A 13,525-nucleotide genomic window follows, 5' to 3' on the forward strand; every position below is an offset into this window, starting at 1 on the left:
TCTGTGGTAGACTAGTTGCCTAATAAGTGTAAATAAGATTAAAGTCCTGGCTTTAATCGTTACTAGTGCAATAAATAAGGACTACTAAAATAATAAAATCACATAATTTAAGTACAATTCAGTGAAGATAACTCCTGCTTAGAATATGTCCATAACCATGTTTCTTTTCTCCCCTTTTTGTCTAAAATTAAAAGGCTATAACTAATATAAAAAAACTATACAATAAGTACAATGACTATATACAGGCAATAAATACATCAACATTGTCTAGCACAATAAATACATCAACAAAGTCTGAGCACTATGCAATCTTACAAATATAAATGCCAAGCACCCACTAATAAACATAATAAAATCAAAGCTGGCAGCAGCAAATCACCCCAGCCTAACTTTGACCACTGACTGCTTTCTTGTGCTGCCATCAGGCAAAGTTGGTAACACATGATAAGGAAACTTGAAGAAGCCATCTCTGTACGCAGAGGATACCAAGCAACCCTGTCTCTTTACTGCCATGGGCCGTGCTACTAAGCCTACAATTGCTTCTTTGACCCTGGACTCACTCTGTGGCCTAGGCTATTGCCATCCTCCCTCCCTAGCCCCAGTACTATAACTATAGCCCTCATGCCCAGCTGGCTAACCACTTGAATGCAGCGATTTTGCGAAGGTTAGTCTTCCAAGGGTTCTAACCAAACTTCTGGAGAAACCAAAGAAGGGGTCAAGTTCATTTTTGATTTGAGCCTGCATTTCTTTGCCTCATTGGATTACTGATATAAACAAGCTTCTTAATTTCACATCCGCTCTCCAGTCTTTCCTCCAGCCAACCCATTTCGTGTGTAGCCAAGAACACTCCTTGTCAAAAATCCTTAATAATCTCCTGCCATATTGGACACAAAGCTCAACTGAACACAAACTGAAAACCCTTCACAGCGTGGTACCCACTGACTTTCCTATTTCTCACCACCTCTTTGAGATGCCCTAGATTCTCGTCAGACAATTTGGGATTTTTGTCTTGCTTCCCACCTGGACTCTTGACTTATGCTATTCCAACTACCAAGAATGCCTACTTCTCTGGCTGGTTACTTCTAAACCTTGCCATCCATCAATATCCAGGAATACCATCTCCTCGAACCCCTTCCTATAAAGTCAAGTCAGAAGAAAGCCACCAAGTTGTAACAAAGAATTTAAATGTGCTTGACCATCTATCAACAAATAGTTATGTATGGGTGCTTATCAACACTACCAGGAATAGATAGATAGATAGATAGATAGATAGATAGATAGATAGATAGATAGATAGATAGATAGATAGATATAGATATAGAGATAGATATAAATTGTTTTGTCTTTACATACTCATGGTATTCAGCTCACTGCCCTGCATGGAAGAGTTCTTTGGCAAGGATCTTTTGGATGGAAGACTTTATGTCACCTTCGCAACAGATACCTAGCATTCCTTAGTATAATCCTCTATTTTTATCTACCTCAGCACTTAGCCAAAGGTACAGAATAAAATCTCAAATTGCCTGTCGAATTCATGCCACAAATACCACATTAAAAAATCTTATCACTTAAGAAAGAAAAAAAGAAAAGAACATCTGATTTCTGTTTTTGCAGGCTTCAAATATACCTCTGAATGAAAGTGCTGGTGATGTGACGCCTGCTAATACCAACACTGCTATGGAGTTACCCTGCACTAGAAGCTATACAACAGCCTGCTAATACCAACACTGCTATGGAGTTACCCTGCACTAGAAGCTATACAACAGCCTGCTAATACCAACACTGCTATGGAGTTACCCTGCACTAGAAGCTATACAACAGCCTGCTAATACCAACACTGCTATGGAGTTACCCTGCACTAGAAGCTATACAACAGCCTGCTAATACCAACACTGCTATGGAGTTACCCTGCACTAGAAGCTATACAACAGACTTATTTGAAAGGTTGGCAAATTAGCACCAGCTCGGCCATGACTGAGCATTTGTTTGGCAAAGAAACCATTATAACAAAATGGAAACCATGGTACACCATCCTGGAAGCACTGTTAACTTGAGGCCTCTAGCATTCAAGTGCACAGTTCCTGATCATGACATGAACGGAGTGTGACTTCCCAGTGTCGTTCCATACCTGACATTAGAATGCGCAGAGCCTAACCTCATCTTCGTGCGCTCGGCCAGCTTCAGTAAAAACAAGTGCATGTGTGCGCTAGCCAGATACAGGTTCATCAGTGCTCTCCAAGGGAGCTCTTCAAGAAGTATTTGGTGAAACCGCTTTCTTCTGACATAATTTAATATTATGGGATTCAAGTTATCTGCCAGGATTCGGTATGCCATTTTTTTAACATCCGTTCTCTTGTTTCTGCCAAGGGAAAAATGTGTTTTGAAATTATACAAAAAATTAAAAATTTTTAAATAAACATTAAATAAAGAAAAATGATTCCAGCTGGGTGGTGGTGTCACACACCTTGAACCCTAGCACTTGGACAGCAGAGGCAGCCCTGTCCGAGTTCAAGGCCAGCCTGGCCAGCAGAGCAAGTTACAGGACAGACAAGGCTACAGAGAGAAACCCTGTCTCAAAAAACTAAAAAAAAAAAAAATAAAAATTTAAAAAAAGGAGGAGGAAAAGGAAGAAGGAGGGTTCTAATTTGTACAGAATATACCATGACATAACTTGATTACACTTATGCAAATTTTTGGCTCATTTATCATTTCCTCAGTTCTCAAAATATAAAATAGTGTGGAAGAAAGCCTGCAAGGAGAAGCACAGGGGACAGGGACACTACTTAATTGCCTTCAAGAGTCTCCTACAATTCAGTTCAAACAAGGGCTTTGTTTTTCCATAATCAAAAGGCCACTGGGAATACACAGCTATGCAATGTTCCTATTGATCAGTGTTTTAAATATAAACAACAACTTCATTTCTCCACATCGGTCCTTAAGGGAAAAAAACAATGGAGCAAGATTTTGTCTAACATTAGTTAGACTCTATAGGAAATAAAATTTCAATCAAATATCGAAGAAATAACTTCCAAAATGAACACATTCAATACACTAAGAGGGGAAAATATCCAACCTGTATTTAATAGTTCATAATTGAGTCTGATTTTGATTTCAGAGAGTGGATCTCACTATGTAGCCCAGGCTAGCTTTCACCTCTCCATCCTCCTACCTCCACCTTCAAAGCATTATAATGGTTCAAGTGTTTTAATTTGTTTATTTTTATTGTATGTGCATTGGTGTTTTGTCATGGGTTTCGGGTCCCCTGGAACTAGAATAACAAACAGTGTGAGACAAGTTCTCTGGAAGAGCAGTCAGTGCTCTTGACCACTGAGCCTTCTCTCCGGCCTGACAGTTCAAATTTTTAAAAGACAGCATACATTTAATCTTTTCAAAGATCATTCCTATAGATCACCTGGTAAACTGTTTGCTATGCAGTCGTGAAGACATGAGTCTGGATTCCCAGAATCCACATCGAAAGATGGTTGTGGTGACAAACAGCTGTAATTCCAACATGGGAGGTGGCAACCAGAGAATTTCTGGAGGTTAGCAGCCAACCAGTCTAGCTAATCAGCAAGCTCCAAACCCAGTGAGACCGCGACTCAAAAACTGAAGTAAAGCCGGGCGGTGGTGGCGCACGCCTTTAATCCCAGCACTCGGGAGGCAGAGGCAGACGGATCTCTGTGAGTTCGAGGCCAGCCTGGTCTACAAGAGCTAGTTCCAGGACAGGCTCCAAAGCCACAGAGAAACCCTGTCTCGAAAAAGCCAAAAAAAAAAAAAAAAAAAACCCAAAAACTGAAGTAAAGAGCAATTGAGGAAGACCCTCAATGTCAACCTCTGACCCTCTAATGGAAGATCAAGACAAAATATCTCATGTACACACACCCAAAAAAACTATCCAAGTAGCTTAACTATGTTTATAACTAGTTGTTCATGGGCATCACTTTGTTTCTTCAAAACGGTCTGTTTTATACAGCATCTAATAACCTTGTCCCATTGGGCAGCACCATTCTTTGTGACATACATTTAAAAGGTTAACAAATACACACATACACAGATACACACACACACACATACATACACACTAGATGATAGATAGATAGATGATAGATAGATAGATAGATAGATAGATAGATAGATAGATAGATAGATAGATAGATAGATAGACAGACAGATAGGCAGGCATGCAGGGAGACAGACAGACAGACAGATGGTAGATAGGTATGTATGTAGATGGATGGATAGAATAGATAAACAGACAGACAGACAGATAGATAGGCATGCAGGGAGACAGACAGATAGAGATCAGGTCCAACAAGGGCAGGTCAAAATATCCTGCCCTATAACAGTCCCTCTGATCAAGACCAGCAGAATCACCCATCACCTGTGAATCTATTAGAAATTACTGTTTTCTGTCTGCACCTGCTTTAAATGCCTAGGGGCCAGCCAGACTCAACTATCTCTGTTCATTAAGGCCTCCAGGCTATCCTGTTTCAAGCGGCAGTGTTGATAATGGAGAGTCTGTGCTCCCTAAGATATGTTCAGAATCTGAATCAACACGCACGCGTGCACGCGCGCGCACACACACACACACAAACACACACACAAACACACACACAAATAATAGGGAAAGGGGGAATAAACAGAGGGAGAAAGACAAATATTAGAATTATCAGATAGCAACAGAATGAAGGAGGAACAAATGCATTTTTTTAAATTAGAACAATGGTTTTCCTTTCTGCATTTTTATACATACTTGGTATTGGTTGCCCTCTCATACCTGCCTCTTTCCCCACCCTCCCTTCCCCCACCACTGTACCTTCAACCCCAGTAATTCCCTTTTCTACTTTTATATTATATGTGCCCAACACCCTCCCCACCCTCTTCCTATAAGCCCCCCTTTCTCCTCTTTTGGACAGCTTTCTATTTTCATGACCTCTACCTACACTTCCCTTTGATACACACACTTGACATTATTGTTCAGTTCTGAATATATGAATTTTGGTTAACAAAGATCCTTTAAGTCAAGGCTTCTGGGCTTTCTGTTGTTGTAATAGGTTACTTTTTCTACCAAAACCATGAATCTCTTAAATGATTATTCTGAAAATTTAAAGTGTTGTTGTCAAAGCAGAATGAATCCTGTCATTGTACAGGGAAGCCAGTTCTCCGCAAGAGGCTAAAGAGAGCCCACAGGACCTCCACTAGAAGACAAAAGAGTCCAGGAAGTGAGCAGAGGGTAGGGTGCATGCTGCGGTGCAGACAAGACAGCTCACAAGTGCACAAAGTGGAGAGTGCAAGTTAATACTGAATCGCACCCTAACAACGAGACCTATCACCATGGTGGTGATGGCCACATATGTCCTACAGATTGCACAGAACTAAACATATATACAGAGAGGGATGTGTATAAAGTTGCTATACCCTGTAGAAAGTCATTGGATTGTTTGTGATACTCTAAAGAGTCACAGTCCCTTGGAAACTAGGTAAAGAGCTTCTCAGGTCTGTCTCTCAAAAATGCATACAAATCTTCAATTACCTGAAAAAAGTATTTTAATGTACATGTTATAAGAATATCCATATCACAGGGTTTTCGGTATTATACTTGAGGTCTTAGCCTGTCAGTAACGGAAAAAAAAAAAGAAACCAGAGGCTTGAACACTAGAGAAGAATGAATCAGACCTTTGGAGCATGCACGCAGACAGACTTGAGCCCAGGAGTAAAGGATCAAGCCATGCAGACCATCTACATACCAGGATTCTAGTGTGTCTCTATTCAAAGAATATCAGAATTCAGAAAGTAATTTTAAAATCCATGCAGAAATATTTTGTGCTTTATATAGCAACACATCTGGGGAAAAACCACCCAATGTATCAAAAGACATTACAAGATCTTTAGATGCAGTCTGTCTTCTACAAGAAAGACGTGGCGTTGCAAAGAAACCAAACAAAACTTCCCAACCTGGCATATATATTCAATTCTCCTTTCAAATTCACAATAGAATTCCTCCTGTTACACAGCAAGCTAGCGTGAACTATTTCAGAGAAGATTATTCAAGACCTGAGTGAAGGAAAACAGCAGACCTCAGGGATGGTTTCTATCAGACAGTAAGTTTCCTTGAGAGCCAAAGTAATTGCAATAGCAGATTACTGATTCAGAAAGCAGGTAAACAGAGTCACGGGACAGAGAAGAGGTCCCAAAACTAAATCTATGAATAGTCAGTAAATAACAAAGAGAATCTACTGTTAGAGAACAGATGACCCAACAAATGTGCCATCTAAAAGAGACTATCATTTAGGGGAGACATGGCTCATCATTTGAGGGCACTGGCTGATCTTCCAGAGGACCTGGGTTCAGTTCCCAGCACCTCCCCCATGGCACTCAGCCGTCTGTGACTCTAGTTTCAGTGTCCCCTCTTCCGACCTTCATGGGCACTGAACACACATGGTGCACACACATATGTGAGGGCAAAACACTCATACGCATGGAATAAAAATAAATATCTTTTTAAACTTCTGTCCTCTGAAGATAAAAAGCCATTCGTAACTTGCTCTGGACTCCTGGTAGCCACCAGCGGCTCAGTAGCCAACACGCCACAGCACAGCCTATTCACAGCTGTCTCTGATTCGTGTCGGTTGCTGCACCTCTAGCATTCCTACATAAGCGCCTTGAAAACACTGATGTTTTCCCGCTGTTGCTGCTTGACACGTTCAGACATTTACATAATGAACTTCAGCCATTTGGTCCTGCATCACCTCTCTCGTCTCCCTCCCCCTGCCACGAGAGTCGTTTTCTTCAACCCCCCCCCCCGCCCCCCACACACACATATACTTTCACGTCTTCTTTGTGAGTGCAACCCACTGGGTTTGATTATTGCATCATATCCGGTTCCCCATCCCCACCCCGTATATCCCCAAAACCCAAATCAGTGCCCAGCAGGGAGTAAGCATCAAGTAACAATGCTGACAATTCATCGATACCTCTCCTGCTCCGACAGTTCAAAAATGGAGGGATTCTTGGAAAAGAAATCTTTGAGAGTCTCCTTTCTCTTCCTTTTTCTGCGTTGTAGCCCGTCTACGCTCTTCATGGAAAAGAGAACAGATGTTACAAGTCAAAACTGGAACAAAAAGGGATTATCTCCCCACAATGTGATGCTTATCTTCTCACCGTGAAACACACTGGCTTTCCCACGTCCTTTAATGAAAACCACTATCACGGGGCTGGAGAGATGGTCCAGCAGTAGAGGTCAGAGGTCACTGGCTGCTCTTTCAGAGGACCTGGGTTTGATTCCCAGCATCCACATGTTGGCTCACAATCATCTGTAATGCTAGTTTGGGGGACCTTAGGCCCTCATCTGGCCTCTGTGGGCACCAGGTGCACACATGGAACACAGATATATATGCAGAGAAAATGCCCATACATGTAGAAGTAAGCAAGTATCTATAAAAAGCAAAAATGGATCCTTTAGACAAAAATATCTGATTATGAGAACATCTATATGGTTATTTAAGAACTTACTTATTGCCGGGCGGTGGTGGCTCACGCCTTTAATCCCAGCACTCGGGAGGCAGAGGCAGGCGGATCTCTGAGTTTGAGGCCAGCCTGGTCTACAAGAGCTAGCTCCAGGACAGACTCTAGAAACTACAGGGAAACCCTGTCTCGAAAAACCAAAAAAAAAAAGAACTTACTTATTATAAAATTATGCCTATTGGTATTTCTTTCTCTTTCATATTCTAACAAGATATAATAATCAACAATCTCTAGATATATATTATCTTCAATGTTATCAATATATTAATAATATATTTATTAATCTTCATTGATTTTATTAATTATTAAAAGACATTTTTTAAAAACTTACTCTTCCAATCTCGATGACTATGGCTTTAAACTTCTTGGGAGACGACTTGGGTGCCTTCTTAAAAAAGACGCCGTCCTTGCATTTTAACCTTTTTACTCCAATGAGGGACTCGTTTCTCCTAACCCACACACAAAAAGAAAAGGTCAAAAATAGGCAAAAGCTGGAGGGGACAAGAATCCCAGAGTACTAAATCTCTAATTAATGCTGTCATTGAAACTGTGAAAAAGGAAAGGCCCAGCCAGCCTGCCCCATGTTTCACTTAGGTGAGGATCCCTGGACATGAAGGGCAGCTGGCCTCCGAACAGTACAATGCCATTCACACTGAAAACCTCTGATGAGGACGGGTGTTCACAGGGGAAAAGGAAGAGCTGAAAGCAGAGCATAGGTGGAAGGGACTGGACTGAAAATGATCCATAGCTACTTCCCTCCACTATCAACACAAAAGCCACATCACAGTGACCCCAGACAAACTGTCCTGCCTTCTTCCCGGTCCCCTCAGGAGCACTCAGCCTAGTTTTCCTGGCATGGCTTCCGGCAGATCTGTTCTCCAGATACAGATTTGTCAGCTAGTTTTCCTGAAATGCATGCATTTTCTGGAATTTCTAATTCTTGCTACAAAAACAAAATCCTGTTCTAACATGATGAATGGAAACCAGAAACCTGAATGAAATGCAAAGCTACAAGGTTAAGACAGGGACTGAATGAGTCTTGAGAACTAGTTCCTGGGCTAGAAAACACAAGGATCAAAATGTACTTCTGTGTGTAGTGATGGTTGACATCTACTACAGCTTGTAATAAGCTCTGTGTGTGTGTGTGTGTGTGTGTGTGTGTGTGTGTGTGTGTGTGTGAGTGAGAGAGAGAGAGAGAGAGAGAGAGAGAGAGAGAGAGAGAGAGAGAGAGAGAGACTGTTGTGTGTGCACATGTGTTTGAATGAGCAGCTATACACACGTAGTGGCCAGAGGGTAACATGTGATATTCTTAACTGATCTTTCAGACTCCCTGCTACTTCCTTGTGATAGCATTTCTCTCTGAACCTAGAGATGGTTATTTTGACTAATTTTGGTTGTTAGAAAGTCCCAGCAGTTATGTCCCCACCACCCACGGTACTAGAGCTGTGGCTGTACTTGGTCATTCATGTGGATGCTAGAGATGCTCTCATGCATCTCTATCCAGAAAGTATTCACATCCACCAGGTAATCCATGACCCCTCACTTTAGCTTTTGTGAAGATGACCATGGACCCCTCTGACTGGATGGGCTCCCATGCAGTCGCAGCAATTCTGAGAATACCCCCAGTTATTTAAGCAGTTATTTCATCTAGCCAAGCTGGTATTTGGACCAGTGACTGCTGGGAACATGGGGACTCCTTCACTTCCAAGCTGCACCCTGAAACTGGTCTTTCTCCTCTCACAGTACCAAACGGTCAAGGTGGACCTGGCCGTGTCATTGCAGGAAGAGGTGGGAGGGAGAGGAGGTCAAAGGTGAGTGCTCTCCATCATCGTCTGAGCACATCACAACCCTCATCCATCACACGTGTGGAATTCCTCCCCTCCTGCAACCCTGCAGCTCTGTGCAGCTCTGTGCAGCTCTGAGGGCTTTCTATATTATTATGGTGTGTTTGGGTAAATCATATTCTCAAATTGCTATGCCCTCAACATTAACATTTATTTTGTGACTTCTACGTTTTTTGTTTACTTTTATTAATGTCTGTCTCCAACAAGTAAGTCTCAACGGTTCTCTGCCTATTATTTCATGAGCGGGACTCTTTGATCTTTACTGCACAGTCCGATCCTCTTTCGTTGTCCTTTTTCAAAGACCAGTCATGGTTCTAGATTGTCCTACAATTCACCTGAAAGACCAGTCATGGTTCTAGATTGTCCTACAATTCACCTGAAAGACCAGTCATGGTTCTAGATTGCCCTACAATTCACCTGAAAGGATCCATATTGAAATTATAATAAACCAACAAAGAAATTTTAAGATAATAGAAACCTTTACAAAATTGTGTCTGACTAGAAAGTGAGGTACCGACTTTTAATTTTATATATAGCATGTAAAATACATACATATGTCTTATAAAAAATTATGCTTGGTCTCTTCTTCATAATAGTCAAGACTTCCACATAATCTCTAGTCAATTTAGTCATGTACTCTGTAAAAACTGGATTTTTCATTAAACTTTCAAGTTCATACAGGAAAGTATTGATTTTGCATCTAACTATGAAATTCAACAGGTTTGTTTGCTAATTATCTTTAGATTAAGCTAAAAGAAACAATTACTTGCCAGTGTCTCCATTTTTAGAGTATTTTGCTGTGGAATCCACTTAACATTTTTAATTCTCCGTGTTGTGGTAAGCATAAAAACTCTACTTCCAGTTTCTTAATATAATGGCAAGAACTTTCAGAGCAATGCTAATTGTCAGAAGATAAAATAGGTTTCCTAGTTTGGGGTTTAATTTAATAGAGAATCATTTGATTTTCATTTTACAAGAAGAATCATTGAATTTACCACATAAGTTTTAGAGAACACTTAATGGCTCCTTTAACTAGCCATGATAATTACATTTTCCTATCTCCTACTCAATCTTTATTTTAAGGCTGAGCTCACATACTAGCATTTACCTTGGACTTCTGTCTCTCTATATTGCTCAATACACTTGATCTCTTCTTTTTCTATTTGTTTACTCCCTGAACTGGGTTTGATGGGAAGCTGTATGCTAAACGAAAAATGCTCATTCGATTCTTTGAAATATAAAACAACAGCTCTGGACAAATCTCAGCTAGCCAAATGTTTCTGCTGCTTTTTTCAGTTGTATAAATTTTTCCAGATAACCATGACTTTCAACTAGATTTTAAAGTATATTTTCTTTTCTCATGACCTGTGTTTCTCCTTTTATTATTATGCCTCATGGAAATTTTTAAAATTTTATTCATATTCCTAAAGAATGATCCTTTGTGGCAACTGAACTGACTTAAAGCCAACTTGTAATTGATTCATTTCTGCTTTTATTTTTTTCTTATGTCTTTCTTTGATTCACTTTTTTAATTTCTTGACTTTAATGAGAACTCCTTTCAGCTCATCTTTCTTTCTCAGCAGCAGAAGATTCTAAGGCTAAAGATGTGTCCTCAGCTGCTGCTCTGGTTGCCTCTCATAGGCTGGGTTCTTGTTATCATTAGCCTCCTAGAAGCGTTAATTCTTCTTGACTTAAAGAGATATCTTGATTCTCTACAGGTTGGAAATATAAATTTATCCTATTAATTATGTACGTGCGTTTGTATCTTTCCTCTCTAGGTCTGTCCTTATTCACCCCAACTTGGTGAAGGCATCCAAAATCATGTCCTTGACCCGAGTTTACACAACTACCACTAAGTCCGCTGCACTGCTCAGTCTCCAGGCTCAGGTATTTGTGATGCCGCTATCATAGTACTCATGACTCACTTCACTTGTTTACCTTCTAGAAGAGCTACTGTCATCATTACCACCACCATCACCACCATCACCAACATCATCGTCACCATCACCATCATCACCCTCATCACCATCATCATCGTCACCATCATCACCATCATCACCATCACCGCCATCACCACCATCATCATCACCATCATCATCACCGTCATCACCACCATCATCACCACCATCATCATCATCCCCACCACCATCATCATCACCACCTTCATCACCATCACCACCATCATCATCGTCACCACCACCATCATCATCATCACCACCACCATCACCATCATCACCATCACCGCCATCACCGCCATCACCACCATCATCACCATCATCATCATCACCGCCATCATCACCGCCATCATCATCATCATCACCATCGCCATCATCACCGTCATCACCATCGTCATCATTGTCATCATCATTATACCACTTTCATCATCATCACCATTTATTACTGACTTTCATGGTCCTTTCAACTTGCCCAAACACTGAAAACAACTTCTACTTTTCACAAGTCTTACCTATTTTTTAACTGAATACAGCTTTATAATTCTGACCACTTTTCTGATTACCACAGCTGCTTATACCCAATAGACTCACGGTCTCCTCCATCTTTTCAAAATATTATACTCATATATCCCATGTTCTGGCTTTCATAAATGAGGTACCTATTTTAGAAAGAATGCTCCTGTGTGGGGTCTCTCCTCTTTTGGTACCATTTTTAAAATAAACCTCACGTTACTTGCTGTTATTTTTACTCAGATGGAACAGATAGGTTTATACTCCATGATGACAGATGAGGGGTCTGAACACATGTTGGATGTATCTGGCATTGCTTATAACTGGCAAGGGACGTTATAATTTTCTTTCAGAGTAAAGACAATCTTTCTACCTTAGGAAATAGAGGGGCAGATTCAAGCCATTTTACTCATAAGAACTTCACAATGAAACCCCCAAGGAATGGCTCTGCTCATTATGACAGAATCATGAACATATAACGCATGTGCAGAGCAAGTGCGAAGCTGAATTCTCAACCTCCCATGAGAAGGAGCTTGCAGCCTAAGGAGATGCTGTTACTCATACTGGTCAATGGAAATAGACTGTTCTCTTTGTTGTTGGTGGTGAGACCGTGCTCTGGTCTCATCAATGTTTTAAAGGTTAGTCAGTTAGTTACCCATGGAAACACAAACCTTCTCCGTCTATCAGCTCAGCCACGTTTACCCCACGCTCTTTTCCATCTACCTTTGTAAAAGTTGCTGACATCTGCAGAACGAGCACCACAGGTACCTTTTCAAGAAGTCAAACACTGGAGTTGCCATCTCCACCACGAGTTGAAACTTTTCATCGTTCATACATTTGAGCATAACTTGTGTAAAGAATTCAAGGAATCTCGGTCTTTGCTTAAATTTCATGACTACGGAAACAAGAAGTTCATTGGAGAGTTACCAGTGTCCCCTGGCAATGGGTGCCAAAAGGTTCCTAGGGCTAACCATCTTTAGTCACAGCAGGCACACTGACTGATCTGCTTTTGGATTTCCCACATATTTCATTTTTAAATAAAATATAATTATACCATTTCTCCCCTCCCTCTCCTATCTCCAATGAATGGAGGGGGCTCCATTATCTATCAAAATCATGCCATCCTTTTTTAAATTATTGCTGTTTACAGACAGACAGACACATACATACACACAGCAATAATTTTATGTAAGTACAACCTAGTGAGTCTATATAGTGTTGATATATGTATAATGTATATGTATATTGTATATGTATATAATGTATATGTATATTGTATATGTATATAATGTATATGTATATAATGTATATGTATATAATGTATGTGTATATAATGTATATGTATATAATGTATATGTATATTGTATCTCATATATGTATATATGATATACAACTATACCCACAGATAAATGCAGCTCTCACCACTTATCAAAGAAGCCTCCTTTGGCAGCGATGGAGACCATTACAGGAAGTCACAACGGGTCAGAACACAGAGAACAGCTAGCCATAGGTACCCAACCCAGCTGATACATCTATGCCAAAGCCCCTGCACTAAAGGCTCAGAGAACATTGTGGAAAACAGGGTAGAAAGAGTGTAAGAGCAAAAGACCAGGAAGTCTGCGGTGACACTGCGTCTTCCAGATATGGCAGGAAGTCACACCCATGAAATCGCGACACTACCTCAGTCTGCAC

General features: G+C 40.7%; 1 protein-coding gene across 1 annotated transcript in view; it reads right to left on the minus strand.

Annotated features, from left to right (window-relative positions):
- Window positions 1–13,525, minus strand: part of Cfap54 (cilia and flagella associated protein 54) — a 281,209-nt gene that overhangs the window by 165,291 nt on the left and 102,393 nt on the right. Inside the window, exons 30-33 of the mRNA XM_038314435.1 lie at window positions 12,602–12,728; window positions 7,856–7,973; window positions 6,975–7,075; window positions 2,129–2,359 (exon numbers count right to left, since the gene is read on the minus strand). Of these exons, the coding sequence (XP_038170363.1) occupies window positions 2,129–2,359; window positions 6,975–7,075; window positions 7,856–7,973; window positions 12,602–12,728 (577 nt within the window). The remainder of the gene's footprint in view (window positions 1–2,128; window positions 2,360–6,974; window positions 7,076–7,855; window positions 7,974–12,601; window positions 12,729–13,525) is intronic.

The sequence above is a fragment of the Arvicola amphibius genome, chromosome 17 (assembly GCF_903992535.2).
Source record: "Arvicola amphibius chromosome 17, mArvAmp1.2, whole genome shotgun sequence".
NCBI classification, from domain to species: Eukaryota; Metazoa; Chordata; class Mammalia; order Rodentia; family Cricetidae; genus Arvicola; species Arvicola amphibius.